The following is a 21,433-nucleotide window of genomic DNA, read 5'->3' on the forward strand; positions in this document are numbered from 1 at the left end:
ATTTAAGCGCTACAATACTAAATATCTGACACACAACTTAATACGGCTAATTATATTATAGCACAGGCAATTAAGAAGGCAAGGAAAAGGCAGTTAAAAGAAGCAATGTGTAATGAACAAAGTAGTATAACACCAGGTATAAGAATTCTCCCCAGACAAGAATACTCAACATGTAATTATTAAAGTATTATTGACACTTTCCCAACCAGATGTAAGAATTCCTCTTAGGTGATAATACTCAATATAACAGAAAAGATATCGAACACGTTCTGAAATAGGCATAAAAGTTCACCCCTTGCAGTAACAATCAAAGTACATTGTATCAATACTCAAAACAACAACCTTCAGTGTCTGATAACAATACTTCTTAATTCCTGACCATTTAAACCAGAGCGGCAAATACACTTTACAGAGGGTTAAATGAAAACATGGAATTACATGAGAGTAGGCTCAGTACAATCACTTGGACCTTTCAGTAGGCAGTGGGCTGTGCTGCGCACGGTAACTTGGGTGTGTGTGTGTGTGTGTGTGTGTGGAGGCTCGCTCTGAGGCTCGAAGTCTCTCTCTTTGTACCAGTGTGTGTGTGCGTGTGTGTGTGGGTGGTGGAGGCTCGCTCTGAGGCCCGAAGTCTCTCTCTTTGTACCAGTGGGTGTGTGGGTGTGTGGATGTGTGTCGCGAGGGTCAACGCAAGTTCAGTTCAGTGCGGTCCAGTTGACCCTGCGAGTGTTATGGGCGCGTGTGTGTCTCGAGGGTCAACGCGAATTCAGTTCAGTTCAGTTCAGTTCAGACCCTGCGAGAGTGCGAGTGTTATGGGCGTTGCGTGTGTGCGTGTGTGTGTGTACGTCGCACGGGCCAACACGAGAAACAGTTCAGTTCAGTTCAGTCCAGGTGACCCGGCGAATGTTATGGTAAGTGTACGTGTGGTGGTGTGTGTGTGTGTGTGTGTGAATAGTTACCAACCCACGACCAAATCCCGTCACGATGCTGGGCTGGATGGCAGGGTAAAACACGCAGACTGATGCTAGGGAAACCCGCTCCGTTCTTCACAGGACAACTGTAGCTTGAGAACGTTCAGGAAGAGAGGGCAACGAAGCTAATGATAGATATCTCTACGGCGAAGAGTAACAAAACAAAAATAACGACTATTAAGGTGAGGGAGTAACTATGGATAGAATTGGTCAGTATAACGGGCACACGCACCTTTACACCCTTCCTGGTGTCACCGCGCTGTTCCTCGAAATACAGTACCACCGTTCCCGTTTACTCTCAACAAGCTAATAGGAGCTCCCTACTCCAACGCCAGGGCCGTTGATCGGCGCGCTAACAAAACAAACGTTTGTTTGACAAAAACGAAACGACACTACAGTAAAACTATACTTCACATAAACGAACTGAAAATTCACTGTAGCTCGTTCAATAACTCACGCCACGATACCCGGCTGAACTTCACTTCAGACGCATCTACTTCAGGCTTCACTTTATCTCTTCTTTCCCTTCACCTCTCTCCCGCGGCTCGCACACCCCCCGGCTCGTGCCACAAGCGCGTTCACGAGAGTCCTCGTCATTAAAGGCACAGGGCTCTTTTAGCACCCGCTACATTCCCCCCTGCGAAACCCTGCCATACCATCCAGCATCAAAAGGTGACGGGATTTCTGAAAGACAAACACAACAAAAAAAACAAGATAAAACATTAGTAACCTTAACATGCATGTTACAATCCTCAGGGTCTACATCAACACGGATAAGTAAAACACTGGTAAGTATTCGACGTTGGTAAATACACAGGTAAGTAATAAAAACACAGGTAACAAATTTAAGACATCAAGAATGCGGTAAGATGAACCTGAGAACAAGTAAGTGCATAAGAGCTTTCAGACATTCTAAAACATATTACTCCATCACATAGTCATTAAACCTTGCAGGGAGGGTACCCCTGTTGGACCTTGCAGAGCGCCTAGGCTCAACCACCCCATCACTCTCACTACCCGCATCTGACCCACCCGTAGATTCCATGCCACCCGTCCTAAGCCCACCAGCCCCACTTGGTCCCTCCCCCGAACTTCCATCCCCACCTATTTCCACCCCAGCCGTGTGTTGTGTAGGGGAGAAGGCCCGGAGGCCGAGGAGGTCAGGGCCATCAGAGTCTGAGCCAGAGGTAGAGCTGGCAACGGGTCGACGTTCACAGGGGTTGCCCCTTTGAGTCGGGAAGGTGCAGAGTTTCAGTTGGTCTCTGTGGACCACTTTCGAGGGGCCGCCTTTCTCTGGCCTTATGGTGAAGACAGGGATGTCACTGTGGTTTTGGTTCATTACAATGTAAGGATGAGGCTCCCACTTGTCTCCTATTTTATTTCGACCACGGTGGGAATGGTTACGTAGGAGCACACGGTCGCCGGACCTGAGGAGGGCACCTGCAGACCTTCTGTCATAGGCCCGCTTCCTCCTCTTTGATGCACCCTCTGCCGCAGCATGTGCCACCTCCACCGCCGTCCGGAATCTGTCATGGTGGGCCTTTACCCAGTCATCCAAATTGTCCATATCCTCTTCCTCCAGGTCTTTTCCTCCCAGGACCTCCATAGGCAACCGAGGGTCCCTGGCAAACATCAGGTAAAAAGGTGGGTATCCGGTAGAGGAATGGGGACGGCTATTGTACGCCATTACAATTTCTGGCAGGTGTTCGTCCCACCTCTTTTTTTTGTGAGCGGGCAGAGTGCGCAGCATTTCGTGCATAGTCCTGTTGAATCGCTCACATTGGCCGTTACCTTGCGGGTGGTAGGGGGTAGTGCGGCTCTTGGCTATCTTGTAGATGCGGCAAAGTTCTTTGATAACATTGGCCTCGAAGCACCTCCCCTGGTCGGAATGTAAGCGTGCCGGGCAGCCGTAGTGAGCAAACCAGTGCTTCACGAGGTTCTTGGCCGTGGTGTGGGCCGTTTGATTTCTGGTGGGCACGGCGACGGTAAACCTCGTGAACATGTCAGTCATGACCAACACATTTTCAAAGCCCCCACTGGAGCGTTCGAGCAGGGTGTAGTCCATGGCAACTACTTCCAGGGGCGCGGAAACATTAGTACAGGTCATGGGTGCTCTGGTCTTGGGGAAGCGGTCTTTGGCCAGGGCACAGCGCTTGCAGTTTTTAACCCAGCCCTGGACATCCTGGGTCATGGTGGGCCAGTAGTAGCTCCGCCTCATTGTCTCTAGGGTGCTGCGTTGCTTGAAATGGGCACCGTGGTCGTGCTGCCCTTCGTAGGCTCTACGCTGCAGGCTTTCGGGGACAACCAGTTGCCGTATTCTCTCTCTGTCCCTGGGGTCAGTGATCGTACGGAACAGAACGCCCTTGTGGAGGCTGAGTCGGTCGAACTGCTTAAACAGCCGCTGGAGTTTTGGGTCGGCCTCATGCAGACTTGTCCCCGAGGGCTTTTGTTGATCCCTCACGGCTGCCAGCGCAGGTTGCACTCTGGGGTCTTTTCTTTGCTCCATTTCCAACTCTGTCCAGCTGAAACCGGTCAGTACTGCCCTGACTGCACTCTGTGTGGCGCTCTGAGGAGTGATGTCCTTCTGACCCGGCCACAGGCATGCTCGTACCTCTTCAGGCCCAAGGCATATGAAGTCTTTTCCAGAGTCTTCCTCATCTGGTTCCGTGCCCACCTGTATCCTCGACAGGACGTCAGTATTTGTGTTTAGGCGCCCGGGTTTGTAGCAAACTTCAAAGTCGTATTCTGCCAGCTGAGCGGCCCAGCGCTGTTCCACCGCACCCAGGTTGGCGGTACCCAAGTAGCGCAGTGGGTTGTGGTCGGTCACCACTGTGAACTTGGAGTACATCAGGTACTCTTTGAACTTTTCCGTGACCGCCCATTTGAGGGCGAGCAGCTCCAATTTGAAGGCGCTGTAGTTCCTGTCGTTCTTTTCTTCTCCCCGTAGGCCACGGCTAGCAAACTCCACGACGTGCTCAGTTCCCTCCTGCTTCTGGCTCAGCACTGCTCCCAACCCGTGAAGGGCGAGTTGAAGTCAGGGTAGGCAAGGACTGGTGGGCTCATCAGACTAAGTTTCAGCTCTTCAAAAGAACGCTGGCATTCCGCAGTCCACGTGAAGGGTCCGGCTGTACGAGTCTGGCTTGTCTTTCCCACTAGGGCATGGAGTGGTCGGGCTAGCTGGGCGAACCTGGGGACAAATCTGCGGTAGTAACTCATGAACCCCAGGACTTGCCTCACCTCTTTCACAGACGTGGGGGTTGGCCAGGTCTCTAGCGCTTGGACTTTCTCCCGATCCACATGGATCCCCTCAGCAGATATCACATGGCCCAGGAACTTAACTTCTTCTCTCAGGAGGTGGCACTTGCTGGGCTTCAGTTTGAGACCATGTTGTCGCAGTCTATTAAAGACGAGTTCTAGTCTCTCACAATGGGTGTCAAAATCATTGGAGAAGACTATCACATCATCCAAATAGATAAGCAACACTTCGAACGCCAGGTCTCCGAGTACCACGCCCATCAGTCTTTGGAAAGTGGCCGGGGCGTTGCACAATCCAAAGGGCATCCTTGACCACTCAAAGAGACCGAAAGGGGTTGTCACAGCAGTTTTAGCTCGGTCTGCATCATCCATGGCTACTTGGAAGTACCCCGAGGTCAAGTCAAGATAGGAGAACAGCTGTGCTTTCCCCACGGCATCCAGAGACTCTTCTACACGGGGGAGGGGGTAAGCATCTTTGCAGGTAACCTGGTTCAGCTTCCTGTAGTCGCAGCAGAACCTCACGCTGCCGTCTTTCTTCAATACGATCACAGCCGGGGAGGCCCAGGGGCTACGGCTCTCTCTGAGGACTCGTTGTGAGACCAGGTCTTGGATGTGCTTCTTGAACTGCTGGAAGATCTGGGGAGGGACACGGCGATGGCGCTGCTTAATGGGCGGTGCGTCCCCCGTGTGTATGGTGTGGGTCACAGAGGTGGTATACCCCAGATCCGAGTCATTCTTTGAGAATACATCTTGGTGCTTGGTCAACAGGTCAGTCAGCTTACGGCATTGAGCACTGGAGAGTCTCTGGAGATCCGCCTGAACTGGGACTGGTAGCTGGGTGGAAGCGCAGTCTTGGCTGGTGGCTGACAATGACTCCACCGCTTTCACATGCAGGATTTGCCCTCTCTCCTCAAACTCCACTAGTTCCTTCGGCAGCACTTCCTGTGGCCGGTACGCTACGGCAAGTCGGGCACGAGGTTTCAGTGTCACAGGCCTCCGGCTGGAATTCAGAACTCGGACCGGTACACGGCCGTCGCTGGTTTTGGCGAGTACATTGGCTACAAGGAGACTCTTAGGTAGGCTCACCCCAGAAGATGCTTCCACTAGTACCTGGCAGCTGACTTTTGACGTGGCCCCACACCGGCCCTCCAAGACACGCTCACTTAGCGGGGGAATGGTGACCTCTTCTCTCCCTGCCACTTTCACATAGCCTATGCGGTCACACTGTGCCCGAGCGCCTGTGTCCCTCCTGATGCCGGCCAGTATGCGATGAACCTGGGCCTCCGTCCCTCTGTACTTGTTCATCTTCTTTACACCTTCTCGGGGCCCAAGGAAATCTTTCAGGTCGCTTAGCACGTTCATGCCCAGGATGCCCGGCAAGCCTTTCATCTCCTCGACGTCAGGGCTCTCATCCTTGAGGACGAAGATGCATTTACGGCCAACTGACTTGCCCATACAGTGTATGTCTGCCTCCAGGCATCCGAGAAGGGGGATGTCCAGGCCATTGGCTTTGGTGAGCTGTACCCAGTGGGCCGAAGACAGGGCTGATTCGTCGAAGTGCTCGCGAAAGAAGGATTCTCGGATGGTGGTCACCTCTGAGCCGGTGTCCAGCAAGCACTCAGTGAGGACGCCCGCTATCTTCACCCCCACCGTCAGGCAGTTTCCAAAGGCACCTCCCCTTAGGGCCCCGGCTGGTTGTATCGCTTGATGACTTCGGATGGCTGGTGAGCCTGGCCCCGGGTGCGATGACTCTGCATTGCCTCCCACAGTTCCTGAAGGACCATCCTGGCGACGTAAGGGGCGGGTCACTTCGATGCCTCTCCGGTTCAGAGGGCAGTTTTTGCTGGTGTGCCCTGGCTCATTGCAGGTATAGCAGATGTACTGCCCGGCCTCGTCCCGCAGTGGTGGATTGCGCGGTTTTGTGTATCTTCTTGTTTCAGCCCCGCCGTGTACTGCTTTATAGAGCTCTTCTTGCCTCGCAGCTATCTGCTGAATGGAGTCGTGTAGTGCCTGCAATGACAAGGCTGGAGGTGTTGCCTCTGTGGCCACGTTGCTGACAGCTCTGGCATGGCTTTTGTCTCGCGGGACCTGAGAGGTCTCCTCCTCCTCCGACCAATCAATGGCGGCCTGCATAAGCTGATTGAACGTCTCTGTTGGCTTCTCTTTTGCTTGCCTCTTCATTTCCTTTCTCAGGTTGTCATCTCTGAGGCCTAACAGAAATTGCTCTTTGAGCATGCCCTCTTGATTCGGAATGCAGTTAGGGTCACGGCGCTTTAAACGGCGGAGTTTTTCTTGGAGGTCGTATCCGTAGGCCCGTATCCTCTCATTCGGCATCTGTCTACGGTCGTAGTAGTCCCTCAATCTGATACCCACCGGAACTTTATCACCATACACTCCCTCCAAGAGTTTGAAGACAGCCTCAACATTTGATGTCTCTTCTTCGAGACCGAGTTTCACGGTCGTCTTAGCCTCGCCTCTCAGATGTTGTTTGACTAGTTCGACTTGGTCACATGCTGGGGTTCTGCATACGGCCAAGTGTGCTTTTACTGCCGCAACCCATTCCTCTATGCACATGTCATCTTGGCCTTGACTGCCACTGAAATCGGGGCATTTCCTGTCTCTCTGTATGTATACAGTAGCTGGCGTTTTCTGCTCTATGACCTGTTTTGCCATTGCGAGAGCCTCCTTCTGGTCGGTCCTGGCCTGTTCCAGCAAAGCTACTTGCCTGGACTGCTCTAGGAATTTCAGTTGCAATTCCTCAAATTGTTTCTGTAATTCTTCCATGGCTGCTTCGGAATGGCACTAATTATGACAGGGGACAGGCAGTGACTTAAACTGGTGACTAATAAAATGTTGCACTATGGGTGATCCTGTTCGTGACGCCAAATGTAGCGGACGGGAGTATACCGCCGCCTTGTAGGGGTTAATTATCTCGTACCGTGGGGAGTACAGGACGGGACGGGATCTAGGTCCCCCACGCCCAATACTAATGGCCTCACTACTCCCAGACTGGCAGCAATGTTTGTCTTGGGTAGCTCCCTCGGGTTTGGTACAGTGGGCTCCAGTAATGTCCGGTGCCTGCCTGAAGGTGTATGTGGTGAGGTGTGTCCCAGCCCACCCGTCACCACCCCACTGCTATCCTAAACCAGCTACCCAAGTGAGGCGCCCCTACCCCCAGGATAGAGTAGGCTAGATTAACCTGAAAATGATTATGAGGAGAACTACTATTACTGCCTAGAGCAGATTTAAGCGCTACAATACTAAATATCTGACACACAACTTAATACGGCTAATTATATTATAGCACAGGCAATTAAGAAGGCAAGGAAAAGGCAGTTAAAAGAAGCAATGTGTAATGAACAAAGTAGTATAACACCAGGTATAAGAATTCTCCCCAGACAAGAATACTCAACATGTAATTATTAAAGTATTATTGACACTTTCCCAACCAGATGTAAGAATTCCTCTTAGGTGATAATACTCAATATAACAGAAAAGATATCGAACACGTTCTGAAATAGGCATAAAAGTTCACCCCTTGCAGTAACAATCAAAGTACATTGTATCAATACTCAAAACAACAACCTTCAGTGTCTGATAACAATACTTCTTAATTCCTGACCATTTAAACCAGAGCGGCAAATACACTTTACAGAGGGTTAAATGAAAACATGGAATTACATGAGAGTAGGCTCAGTACAATCACTTGGACCTTTCAGTAGGCAGTGGGCTGTGCTGCGCACGGTAACTTGGGTGTGTGTGTGTGTGTGTGTGTGTGGAGGCTCGCTCTGAGGCTCGAAGTCTCTCTCTTTGTACCAGTGTGTGTGTGCGTGTGTGTGTGGGTGGTGGAGGCTCGCTCTGAGGCCCGAAGTCTCTCTCTTTGTACCAGTGGGTGTGTGGGTGTGTGGATGTGTGTCGCGAGGGTCAACGCAAGTTCAGTTCAGTGCGGTCCAGTTGACCCTGCGAGTGTTATGGGCGCGTGTGTGTCTCGAGGGTCAACGCGAATTCAGTTCAGTTCAGTTCAGTTCAGACCCTGCGAGAGTGCGAGTGTTATGGGCGTTGCGTGTGTGCGTGTGTGTGTGTACGTCGCACGGGCCAACACGAGAAACAGTTCAGTTCAGTTCAGTCCAGGTGACCCGGCGAATGTTATGGTAAGTGTACGTGTGGTGGTGTGTGTGTGTGTGTGTCTGTGAATAGTTACCAACCCACGACCAAATCCCGTCACGATGCTGGGCTGGATGGCAGGGTAAAACACGCAGACTGATGCTAGGGAAACCCGCTCCGTTCTTCACAGGACAACTGTAGCTTGAGAACGTTCAGGAAGAGAGGGCAACGAAGCTAATGATAGCTATCTCTACGGCGAAGAGTAACAAAACAAAAATAACGACTATTAAGGTGAGGGAGTAACTATGGATAGAATTGGTCAGTATAACGGGCACACGCACCTTTACACCCTTCCTGGTGTCACCGCGCTGTTCCTCGAAATACAGTACCACCGTTCCCGTTTACTCTCAACAAGCTAATAGGAGCTCCCTACTCCAACGCCAGGGCCGTTGATCGGCGCGCTAACAAAACAAACGTTTGTTTGACAAAAACGAAACGACACTACAGTAAAACTATACTTCACATAAACGAACTGAAAATTCACTGTAGCTCGTTCAATAACTCACGCCACGATACCCGGCTGAACTTCACTTCAGACGCATCTACTTCAGGCTTCACTTTATCTCTTCTTTCCCTTCACCTCTCTCCCGCGGCTCGCACACCCCCCGGCTCGTGCCACAAGCGCGTTCACGAGAGTCCTCGTCATTAAAGGCACAGGGCTCTTTTAGCACCCGCTACATATGTAGGCATTAAATAAATAGCCTCGCAAAGTTACTACCGTCTACCGTTTCACTCAAACACATGTTTTACAAGACGGCCGTTTTCTTCTGATGGTGACTTGACCCTTTTTCAAAGTTGATGCTAACTTTTAGTCACATGCACGGAGAGCCGCCCGTCTTTTCTGTGTCGCATCGCATTGTCTTAACAGACGGTCAGGACAACGCGTTTATGCCTGACCTCACCTGTTCGACTTGGCAAAATTTGAGTGCTGTTGAGTATTAAGATTTCTTTAATGCTCTGACGGCCAGTGTTAGGACGTGGGAGACAATCGGAAACGCCGCTTGGGAGAGAGATGCGTGTTTGTTTCTGAGTTGTACATTTGTGACCTGAGTAGGCTACTGTATACATCACTGCATATAGCCTAGAGTATATTGTTTGCAGGGTATGTGTGTAGTTTTAAATTATGTATATTTATGAAATGCACGGTTCCTGTCTAAGTGTGTGTACATTGTTTGGTGTGATATTAAAAGCATTTAAAAAATTCATTTTCATTTCATTCATTTTCATTTTATCAATAAATTCACATCATGCATGCTGAAGCCCCATCACAGTGCAGTCTATAATGATGTGAATATACAAAGTAAAATCAACCTAGGTATATTAGTAATAATAATTTTTGCATAATTATACGGACCTACTGTATAGGTCTACGGTATGCATAAATTAATCCAACGTGACCAATAGAAGGTCGTAGCTGCCGACCCTGCTAACCAACAGCGCAGCTCTTTTACTTTGAGTCACGTGTCTTTTTCGTCCAATAAGAGCAAGGCTAGTCCGCGTTCCGGGCTGGCTGTCATTGCCTTTCACGTTGATCGTTGGGCCATTAACACCCTGCTGTGAGACCTCTCCACGGCTCTGATTCGCTTCCGGGCGAGTTACGTGTCCCCAAAACTGTTAATTTCGCATTCTCTCAGCGCTCAAAATCAGACGAAAGTTAGGCAAGTCCGTGGGCGATTTGGGACGAGTTCATTGTCACAAATCCCCCTTTTTGTGCTGTGACACTTGCATACTTTGTAAATACAGTTGAACAGTAACGTGATACACACACACACACACACACACACACACACACACACACACAAATAAACATTAACACATGGAGTGGGGATAAAGTAAATGGCTCCTAAGTGACCCCCACCACCCCCACCATGGCTGTGGCCACCTGAGCACCATCAGATGTGTGAATGGTGTCCATATTCCAATTCAGCCTTCCACACGCACTGCCCCCCATAGCAACTCACACTTCTGTTTCCTGCATGTTGTCAGTGTTGACATGAATGGAAAGCAGAGGGTATTTTTTAAAAATGTATTGTGTCCACCTGTTCTTAAAAAATCACCAGTGAATTGGAAGCGTGGTCACATCTCAGAGAGAAATAGGCAAAAAGGATTGCAAAATGAGTTGAATTCCTCCCTTATACAGTTCCAACATTGCTTTGCATGTAGTAAGTGCAACAAGTTAAAAACACATGAAAAGGCATTTTAGACAGGTCTCAATGTAAGGTACAAACATATTTTATTTAAAGTGAGTTAAAACGAGTTCTTGTGCACACTAGCCTGGTCCTGACCATCCCATAATACTGTGGTGAATGGCTGAGATTGTTGGCCACTGAACTAATTGAACAAGTGATGCCTAATTGGCTGCGTGACACTGATTGTGCTCACCTGCGTGTGAGGCGATATTAGAGACATGGGTGGCATGGCAGAAGGAAGAATGGACGCCGGGGCGAGCGGTTGGACAAATGTGGGGAACGTTTGGTGCCGGTCGCGGTCGTTAGGATCACCGCCGGTGAAGATAGTGTATGGGGGGAGAAAGTAGTGTAAGGCTGTCCTTGAATTGGTTAGGTCCACCGCTGTGCCTGGCGTGCCCATGTGAACTCTGCTAGCACGCTGTGTTACTTTGGCTGACTGCTAGCGAGAGCTAGCTCAAGACTCTGCGTTTCCTGCCGGTGGCTGCTGCTGGCTACCTGCCCCTGCCCTCGGTGCTGTATGCTACCTGCCCTGAACGCTGTGCGCTACCTGGCCTGGCACTCTGGGCTTCTGGCTCCTTGTCCCTGAACTCTTGGCTACTACTGCAGGGTGTCCGCGGGGTCTAAAAAAGTCTAAAAAAGTCTAAAATTACACATTATCCATTTTAGGCCTAAAAAAGTCTAAAATATAGGGATTTTTTGCACTTTGGTCTAAAATTGAGTTTGAGTCATTTAAGACATACGTTTCAATGCAAAATATCGACAAAGGATTAATGTTTATTTCTTTTGTTTCGCTTTGTTTTTACGTCCTTCTCCACGCCGCAGGTTTTTTCTGTTATTTTGGCAGTTATGGTCTGTGTAGTTCTACATGACATGTTGCTGTGTGAAACGTACAATAATAAAACTACAGATGTGATACGGAAATGTACTGCAGCTCCTCCTCCCCTTCCACCTCGCAGTCTGACTTACCAGCCCACGTTAGTGGTGTCAGAGAGATTTTATTTCTGGTGGTGTTATATGTAGACATTGTTAATATCTATTGTTGTAAAAACGATATTAATGGCGTTGCGTTGGCCATACATTAGATAACTAGGCTACTTGACTGTCTTAAACACCTGGAAGAAGTTAACTAATGAGGGAAGTCAGTCACACCACCTCATTGAAAAAGAACGCATTTCTATTTGGAAGGAAAGGTGTAGATTTAAAACAGAAGACAAATGTGACAGTGCAAGACCAGGGAATATGTCAGCACCAGTGTGAATCGTTTCAGGTAAGAAGTGATTTTTAGTTCTTGCGGTGGTGATGGAGTAGGCAGTGTTGGCCGTGGCTTAGCAGTCTAGCGTAGTTGTTAGCCTCAAAGTTGGCGAAGCTTGATTGTGTCTGTGCGAGCGAAAGAGATAGCCACGGTGTGTGTGTGTCTAATCTGAAATTATGAGCGAGTTAACAGTCTAATTCGAATGGAAGTGCCTTTGTTGTAGGCCTATTCTGTTTGATGGCCTGGTATTTTGTTCTGGTTCTGTGGTGGCAATTTGCAAACTGGTGGGCATGTGGGCTGTTACGGTCATGTCCACGCACAAAAGTTTTGTGTGTGCTGTCACATGCACTTCTCATTAGCTCTAGGTCCGTCAATGTTTGAAAGACCTCAGGAGTCAAAGCACATGCAACACAGAATGGATAAGATGCTATGTCGATGGTTGATTGAGTTGTTATAACCCCGTTTTGCGGTTTCTTTGCCTGCAGCTTCTGAATTGATCTCCATTTAGCTTCACGTTATGCTGCTTTAAAAACCGTCTCTGAATATGTTAAGCCTATGTCTAGATCAAACGTGTGCTAGATTTTGAATACCGTAGCCAGCTGCGCATTACACCGACTCTCGCGCCGTGGCAGAATCTTTTTTTGTGTCGCGCTCTCTTGAGCTGTCATGCAGGTTACAGCCTCGCTTGCGTGAGACCTCTGGTACAACAACCCCTAAAACGAATAGGAAGGCATGAATCTTTGGATTGAGTGGCAAGGGCTGAGTTGGTCAACATTTCAAACTATTTTGTTATTAGTATTAACTACCATAAGACGTTCTGGTAACACTTTATAATAAGTACCCCTTTTTAGGCATTACTTAAGGGTTAGTTAAACCTTATTTTACCATTAGTTAACCCTTAGTGAATCACGAGTTAATCATTATGTAAGTATTATTTCTCATTTCCTAACTATTATCTACTACCATTAGTAAATGGTTAGTGTGTGCTGATGTAACGGTTCGCTAAGCAAAGTTAAACCTTAGTTAATCCTTATTTTTAACATTAATTGACCCTTAGTGAATCACGAGTAAGTTGTTATGTTTGTGTTATTTCTCATTTCTTAACCATTAACTAATACCGTTAGTAAATGGTTAGTGTGTGCTGATGTAACTACTCGCTAAACAAAATTAAGCATTAGTTAACCCTTAGTGAATCACGAGTCAGTCATTATGTATTTCTGTGAAATTATTAAGTACTGTTAATTAATCATTCGTCTATGGTGATTTAACTTTCTGATAAGCATTAGTAAACCATCATTAAAATGTCTGATAACCCACCTTTATTTATGAAAAAAAACATTATCTCTTTGTTGTCTCCTACCACCTAACCATTAACAAGAACTATTAAGGGCTCTTCATACTTCACGTGCGCAGTTTGTCGCGAGTGGCGCTAGAACCATTAATGACGTCATCACTTGCGACAGACTATTCATACTTCAAAAGCGCCTTGCTCGCATTGTCGGAAGTGCCCTCTGCTGTTCATGAGAGAAACGGCAATACAGTCAGGTCTGTGAACGGCAGTATCTTTCGCAACTCGCAGCGTGAGTTCTATGGATGTATAAAATAGAAAGCCAAACACGGCTGCTGTAGGGCTACTGAACATCTGACTTGTGACTTACCACATTGAAACATATATTTTTTGTTGTAGCCTATTGCCAGATCATTCCAAGACCATGTGAGAGCATTGTTCTGGCGGCAGAATTTATAAATAGATCGCCGAACACAACGTGCTTCTGAACAAAGTAAACAATTGTTTCACTGAACAACATTTAAGAGAGAAGATAAAATAACTCTCTATGACATTTAATTATCCTCAAAATGGTGCAGGATCCATTCTGTAGTAGCCTACAGTAGTTGTAGCCTCTCTTCGCAACTCCTGCTTTGTCTGCCTACCTGCATGGTCGCTGGTGGCGCACGACATGTTACAAAAAATGTGGGGTGCACGACGTCGCGACACGGCAGCTCGCGCCACGGCGTGTGACGTCATTTTGGGTCACGTGATGGCGCGAGTGAGGTCGCGAGTGGGGTCGCGAGTGAAGTATGAAGGAGACTTACACCAGTCACGCCAAGTATGAATCCCCCTTTAGGCATGTATGGTAACGGTTTGTAAACTCTTGCTTTAGCATCAGTGAAGTCTTATTTAACCCTTTTGTAATGGTTAGTGTGTGATGACTGGTAGCATGGCAAACAGTAGGCCTAGGCCTAAGTTGAGGCTCATCTGACTGCCCCTCATGGATGTTTCTGGACGTTAACAAATGACTTGTTAAGCGTTGCTTATCCATTATCAAGGAATTACGAACCATTACTTAAGTATATCTGGGGAACTGATCTAAAGTGAAAACCTTTCCATGCTTTCCAAAAACGTTAACAAATGACTTCTTAAGCATTGCTTATTTATTATCAAGGAGTTAAAACTCATTAAGTAAGTATATCTGGGGAACTGATCTAAAGTGAAAACCTGTTATGGCTTTACAACACATGAACAAATGACTTGATAAGCATTGCTTATGCATTACCAAGAAGTTTCAACGCATTACTAACGCATATCTGGGGAACCTTTTAAGTGAAAACATTTCCATGCTTTCCGAAACACTAACAAAGGACTTGGTAAGCATTGCTTATGCATTATCAAGGATGTATAATCCATCACTTAGCTATATCTGGGGAACTGTTCTAAAGTGAAAACCTTTCCATGCTTTCCGAAACGTTAACAAATGACTTGATAAGCATTGCGTAAGCATTATCGAGAAGTTTCAACGCATTAATAATGCATATCTGGGGAACTTTTTCTGTGAAAATCTTTCCATGCCTACTTAGGTAGGCCTATATCTGGGGAACTTCTCTGAAGTGAAAACCTTTCCATGCTTTCCAAAACATTAACAAATGACTTGATAAGCATTGCTTATGCATTATCAAGGAGTTACAACTCATTACTTAAGTATATCTGGGGAACTGATCTAAAGTGAAAACCTTTCCATGCTTTACAAAATGTTAACAAATGATTTGTTAGGCATTGCTTATGCATTAACAAGAAGTTACAACTCACTACTTGCGCATATCTGGGGAACTTTTGAAGTGAAAACCTTTCCATGCTTTCCAAAACGTTAACAAATGACTTGTTAAGCATTGCTTATGCATTATCAAGGAGTTACAACTCATTACTTAAGTATATCTGGGCAACTGATCTAAAGTGAAAACCTTTCCATGCTTTACAAAACGTTAACAAATGATTTGTTAGGCATTGCTTATGCATTAACAAGAAGTTACAACTCACTACTTCCGCATATCTGGGGAACTTTTAAAGTGAAAACCTTTCCATGCTTAACTTTGCTTAGCGAACCGTTATATCAGCACACACTAACCATTTACTAACGGTAGTAGATAATAGTTAGGAAATGAGAAATAATACTTGCATAATGATTAACTCGTGATTCACTAAGGGTTAACTAATGGTAAAATAAGGCTTAACTAACCCTTAAGTAATGCCTAAAAAGGGGTACTTATTATAAAGTGTTACCGACGTTCTCTTGGACACCTCCCATAGGTGAAACAAATAAACGTCATTTTATGGCAGTAGTGGTGTTAGCTCATGTTCTGTTCTTCTATCTTGGTTAGGTCCTCTTGATATAGCTGTGTTGCTTGCACATATGGCATTCTTATTCTAAACCTCAGTCAGTGCAATGTAAATTGTGAAAGCGAGCATTGCACCTTCTCACTGGTCATTTATGATCAGATCTATTTATGCTTAATATGCACTATTGCATTCATTCAGATGCACAGGTGTGTGTGTGTGTGTGTGTGTGTGTGTGTGTGTGTGTGTGTGTGTGTGTGTGTGTGTGTGTGTGTGTGTGTGTGTGTGTGTGTGTGTGTGTGTGTGTGTGTGTGTGTGTGTGTGTGTGTGTGTGTGTGCAGGGCTACTGACGGCTTTTACCGGGCCCGGGACTAAATCATCTGAAAGGGCCCCCTCTCAATAAATACAATACAATTGGGTCCCAATTCTGGGGGCCCTCTTTCTCAGGGCCCGGGTCAACTGTCCCCTTTGTCTCCCCTGTCGGCTTCTGTGTGTTTTGTGTGTGTGTGTGTGTGTGTGTGTGTGTGTGTGTGTGTGTGTGTGCGCGCGCGTCAATTGACCACAATCTGGCTTTATTTCATTTTTTAATACTCCGCGAAGGTCTAAAATTTTGCCCATGATGGTCTAAAAAAGGTCTAAAAAAGTCTAAAATTTCACTTGTTAAAACCTGCAGACACCCTGTACTGGCTATCTGCCCCTGAACTCTTGCCGCTGAGCCGTGGACCACCAGACCCCATGGGAGGGTCTAGGAGAGACAGGGAAGTTTAACTCTACTGTTTTAAACCTACGGTGTGTGTATGTGTGTGTGTGCGCGTACGTGTGTGCGAATGATTGTATAGTTTTATCTGGGAAGGTTGGTCTGTTACTGTAATTGACTGAGCGGGACCGGTGGGAGGAATTTGTAACCTATGGGTGCTGTGAATTCACTGAATGTAGCGTGCTGTGGCATGAGTAGTCTATTGAACCCTGTGATCGTGAAGCAATGATTATTTTGTAACCTATGGGTGCTGTGTATTCACTGAGTGTAGTGTGCTGTGACATAAGTAGTTTAGTGAACCCTCTGATCGTAATGCAGTGACTATTACCATATTTATTGCTTGCAGTGTAGTGGATGACTAAATTCAGTGTGTTACCTTATTACCTTAACATTTGCTGATTTGCCCATTTTGTGAGGGTTGTATTCCCTCCGCCGCCTCACCCTTCTTTGCGCACCAGTCTGACCGACCCGAGTTTCATGTGACAATTGATGAATTTAAATAAAGCTGTATCTTTTCCTTCAGTTCTTGTGTGTGGTGCGTTTTCTGAATCCTCTGGGTTGGCCCTAAAACGGGCAATTATTACAATACTACCATTTCATTTCATATTCATGGTCTGGAGGTTGTTTGATCTGACGCGATTGCAGGAAGCAGGAAGGACATTTTCTGGAAAATCAGGATTTAACCTAAATTGTCTGTGGCGATGTATGACAATTTAACAGACATGGCTGACAGAACATCCTACCATAGGATAAAATTACAATGCAGGACTGTTCGTCAGAACACCGGCAAATCCTACACAGAAAACAGGTACCAGACGTAGTGCGGAGCCAAGTCTCTTGGCGGAAGAACGTAGGATGGTGCGCGAGCTATGTGCACACAGCTTACTAAATAAATGCATATGTAGGGGCAGGAAAACACAGCACTCTTTTGTTCATCTTTATTCATCTTTAATTACAATATTTTGTCATTTATTTTCCATAATGCAATACAAGAGCAACAATCCTTGTGTTTTCATGAGACATTTAAATCTGATTAAGTCACTTTAAATCTGACTAAAACTTAATTCTGTTCTTAAGAAAATATCCAAGTACAGTTGGCCTGATATGTAAGCAGACTTCCCATGCCTGTCATAACTCTCATGGCTAGTATACCTTTTCCTATACGAGCATTGGTCAGTTGCCATTTTAGGGTGGGGTCAGTTACTTCCATTGCTTAACTAATTTACATTCCAACGGCTCTTGAAGGGTAACTGGATGGTGGTGAATAAAGGAATCTGTTAGACCATGATATAAACACCACAGAGAGAAGTCAGTCAGCTATCTATTGAGATCCTTCGGGAAAGAGAACTTACTGTTGACAATTGGCTTAAAGGGGATTGTGTTGCAAGGTCAGATTCAGCCAAACCAGAAGTAAAATGTCTTGCCAATCTCTAATATCAGTGAAAGAGGAGATAAAAGAAGAGGATTTTGATGACTTCATATGCTCTGATATGCTTGAAAATCAAGCAGTGGATGTAAAACCTAAATTGGAACAAGACTTTAAAACTGAAATGGATATGTCGCCTTCTGTTCCTACCAAAGACTTTGTGAGACCTGTGGACATTAAAGAAGAAGGAGATGAAGAAGAAGAGGTGGAGCAGCACAGTGAAGATGAATCATCTGAAATCAGTAAGTCAACTTGGTGATATTCATCTCCAATAGCACATTTCATTGTTATGTTTGCACTCCACAAACATTTCTACAATTCTAACAAATGTGTATACTATGTGACTCCATACACTTTTAATATTTGGACAATATTTTAACAAATGCTAAAAGTTCAGGCAGAACATATGCTGGTGAATTGAAGTTAAATTTGCTAAATTATTCTTTTAATGACTTGTTCTTAAAATCTCTTCTATGTTGTAGGTGGTGCTAAGTGGATCCAGTCTAATGTAAAACCGAAGACAGAGGCAACAGGATGGACAGACCGAATAGATCATCAGAAAATGCAGACATTTCAATGTTCACATTGCAAGGAAGTCTTTACTGACATGGGAGATCTCAACAGACATCAGTTGATCCATTCAGGGAAAAGACCATATCAGTGCTCACAATGTGGAAAGAGTTTTAGTAAAAAGGGCGATCTGAAGACCCATCAGATGGTCCACTCAGGTGTAAAACCATTTAAGTGTTCTGACTGTGGAAAGAGTTTTAGTGAAAAGGCCTATTTTAAGAAACACCAGATGGTCCATTCAGGAGAAAAGCCATTTAAGTGTTCAGACTGTGGAAAGAGTTTCAGGCTAAAGGGCCATCTCAATACCCATCTGATGGTCCATTCAGGAGTAAAGCCATATCAGTGTCCTGACTGTGGGAAGAGTTTTACAAAAAATAGCAATCTTAAAAACCACCAGATGATCCACTCAGGTGTTAAGTCATTTCAATGTTCTGACTGTGGAAAAAGTTTCATTCACGTGAGCAATCTCAAAAGGCACCAGAAGATACACTCAGGTGAAACTGTAAAGCCATTTAAGTGTTCTGACTGTGGAAAGAGTTTTAGTGAAAAGTCCTATTTTAAGCAACACCAGATGGTCCATTCAGGAGTAAAGCCATATCAGTGTCCTGGCTGTGGAAAGAGTTTTGCAAAAATGAGCAATCTTAAGAACCACCAGATGATCCACTTGGGTGCAAAGCCATATCAGTGTTCAGACTGTGGTAAGAGTTTTAGTGAAAAGGGCAATCTTTGGAAACACCGCCAGAGGATCCATTTGGGGGCAAAGCCTTAGTGACCTGGTTGGTGCATACAGCTGAAACATATCCAGTAGATATGTGGGTCCCATTCCATTTAATGATTTAAACACAAGTAGCATTGCCTTAAAATCAATTCTGTAGCTTACTGGAAGACAATGCAGCAATCTTAAAATTGGAGTAATGTGGTCGAACGTCCTTATTTTCGTAAGAACCCTTGCTGCCGCATTTTGTACAAGTTGAAGCTGTTTGATCGTCTTTTTGGGGAGGCCTGTAAAAACACTGTTACAGTAATGAACCTTACTAGAAATGAAGGCATGCATTAGCTTCTCCAGATCATGTTCTCCAGATCATGTCAGCCCCCTAAATTTAGATACGTTATTCATTTGATAAAATGCAGACTTAGTAATAGCTTTCATGTGACTGTTGAAGTTTAGGTCACTGTCAATGAGGACCTCAAGATTTTTAACTGTATCCCTTGCTTTCAGTCCCTTCGTTTCAAGGATAGTAGCAATGTTTTGTCTCTCCTCTCTTTTCCCAAATATAATTACTTCTTATCTACTTATCTTCTTGTAACAGGGCGCACTGTCTGTTCAGTAAGGTGTGTCCCTCAGCAGTTCCCATACCCCAATGTGTGTGTATGACTGGTATTTACCATAGGCCCTTGGTTTCGTGCACGAGTGGTGAACTAATTTATTTGTCGACTAGTAAGCCTGCCCGGCTAGCCTGGCTCGGTGAAACCCTTTACCCTGTGGCAGCCAACCCCGTTCTTGAGCATTACAGTTTTTATCCCAGCGGCGCAGGTTTTTAACTATTGACTTTAATTGTATTAATAAAGAAAATATTGTTATTGTTTTAAACAAAGGTACGTCTCTTGTCCATTCTATCCGAACCTGTTGTGCCTTATTGGTTGAAATCAAAATATATTCTGGGGTGGAAGTCCCCCAGTGGCGTAGTCGTGCAATTACAAGTATTAGTTTGATGATTATTATTTTAGGAAAACTAACATCTAAACTTCCACTTGGGTACATTCTTATAATTACTTTTATCTGTGTTCAGCTGGAGGAAATTGTGAGACATCCATTTGTTAATTTGGTCCATGCAATGATAGAGGACAGAGGACCATGCAATGATAGAGGTCAATGGAGCCATCTCAATATCCTGGTGAACCAGTAGCCTGTAAGCAGGGCCGGTTTTTAGTATAGGCCGGCTAGGCGGTCGCCTAGAGCGCCATGTGAAGAAGGGGCGCCGAAATGGCGCTCTCCTATGCGTAATTTTGCGATATGAAGTTTTTTTATGAAGTCGCAATCAACAAAGAGTGGCGAAAGCGCTCCTCACGGCAAAGCGCCCCTCAGCCAATAGTAATATCTCTTCCAACTGTCTCTGGGAAGTCTGTGAACCAATAAACAGACAGTTCTGAGAAAGGGGGCGGGACGAGTGACAGCGTGCGGTCTATTTTGAATTTGGAGACTCACTCGAGAGACAGAGGGGGCAAGCGCAAACAGTAGTGCTGCTCTGCTGGATGGAGATTATTATGTTCTCATTAAACCACTCATTGCATGATGCAGGAGTTTCAGAGGGTGTTTTGGAACTATGTGATTTAATCAGCAACCGTTTGTGATTATGGAAAGCCTAATAGTTATGAGGTTACTATTTGGAATTAGAGAGAAAAAGAGCTTTGTTTTTGATCAGAGAAATCGCTAGTTAGCATGCTAACATTAGCCAAGTATGCCAAGCAATGAAATCCAGTAAAGTAGCTGTTAGTAGCCTATACTCACTACTCACTAACACCCACCTGATATCATAATAGGCCTACTTGCTTAGGTTGACAAGCAATGTAAAGTAAGACTGGTGCAATGTTTAAAACGATTTTAGCTGCCATATCTCCTTCCCCAAGCAGCAAATTAACGTGCCCAACACGTTTTTTTAACGTTTATTTTTGGTGAGTGACACGTTCAGAATTGGTTCAGAATAGGTTCAGAATTGCGTTCAGATGTGGTTAATTTGTAGGTTCCCGATTACGTGCTCAGCACGTTCTGAAAGGGTTATTTTTTGGTGTCCAACACGTTCTCTAAACGTTTCAAAATGGTGTCAAACAACACGTTCGGAAAAACACGTCCACGGACGTACAAATAAGGTGTACATTTGGGTTTTATTACGTGTTCAACACCTATTTTTGACACCAAAAATAAAACCTGCCGCAGCGCCATATGGGCTTGCTTTTCTGTTAGGGGCTTAAAATGTGGCCTATGCTTTATCCTATAGCATTTATGAGGCCATTACCATTATTATTACTGTTATTATTATAGCCTTAGTTAGCCTAGTTATGCAAAAGAAGAAAAGCATATGTGTAATGCATGTATTTATTTGAAGAAGAAAAAAACAAGCTGCCACTTGGACTTGGGCTGGAGAGTGCAGTCTGTGTCTGGGCTTTCTGTTGTCAATGTTGAAGAGGACGCTTGCGTTGGCTTCACCTGAAACATGAAAAGAAGAACTTATTCAACAAGTGAT

The 21,433-nt window shown here is 45.6% G+C and overlaps 1 protein-coding gene across 1 annotated transcript; it reads left to right on the plus strand.

Moving 5' to 3' along the window:
• Positions 1-17,751: 17,751 nt before the first annotated feature.
• On the plus strand, positions 17,752-18,960 carry LOC134460557 (gastrula zinc finger protein XlCGF7.1-like). Its single transcript, XM_063212936.1, has 3 exons — positions 17,752-17,863; positions 18,104-18,349; positions 18,434-18,960. Exons 1-3 carry the CDS (start codon positions 17,752-17,754, stop codon positions 18,958-18,960), a joined length of 885 nt encoding a protein of 294 aa, XP_063069006.1.
• Positions 18,961-21,433: the final 2,473 nt, after the last annotated feature.

This window comes from Engraulis encrasicolus, chromosome 13 (genome assembly GCF_034702125.1).
Source record: "Engraulis encrasicolus isolate BLACKSEA-1 chromosome 13, IST_EnEncr_1.0, whole genome shotgun sequence".
Taxonomy (NCBI): domain Eukaryota; kingdom Metazoa; phylum Chordata; class Actinopteri; order Clupeiformes; family Engraulidae; genus Engraulis; species Engraulis encrasicolus.

Coding starts and splice junctions, on each gene's coding strand:
- LOC134460557 (XM_063212936.1), top strand. CDS start 17,752: ATGTCGCCTTCTGTTCCTACCAAAGACTTTGTGAGACCTGTGGACATT. Junction 17,864..18,103: donor AGATGAATCATCTGAAATCA/GTAAGTCAACTT, acceptor TCTATGTTGTAG/GTGGTGCTAAGTGGATCCAG. Junction 18,350..18,433: donor CCATCAGATGGTCCACTCAG/GTGTAAAACCAT, acceptor TGGTCCATTCAG/GAGAAAAGCCATTTAAGTGT.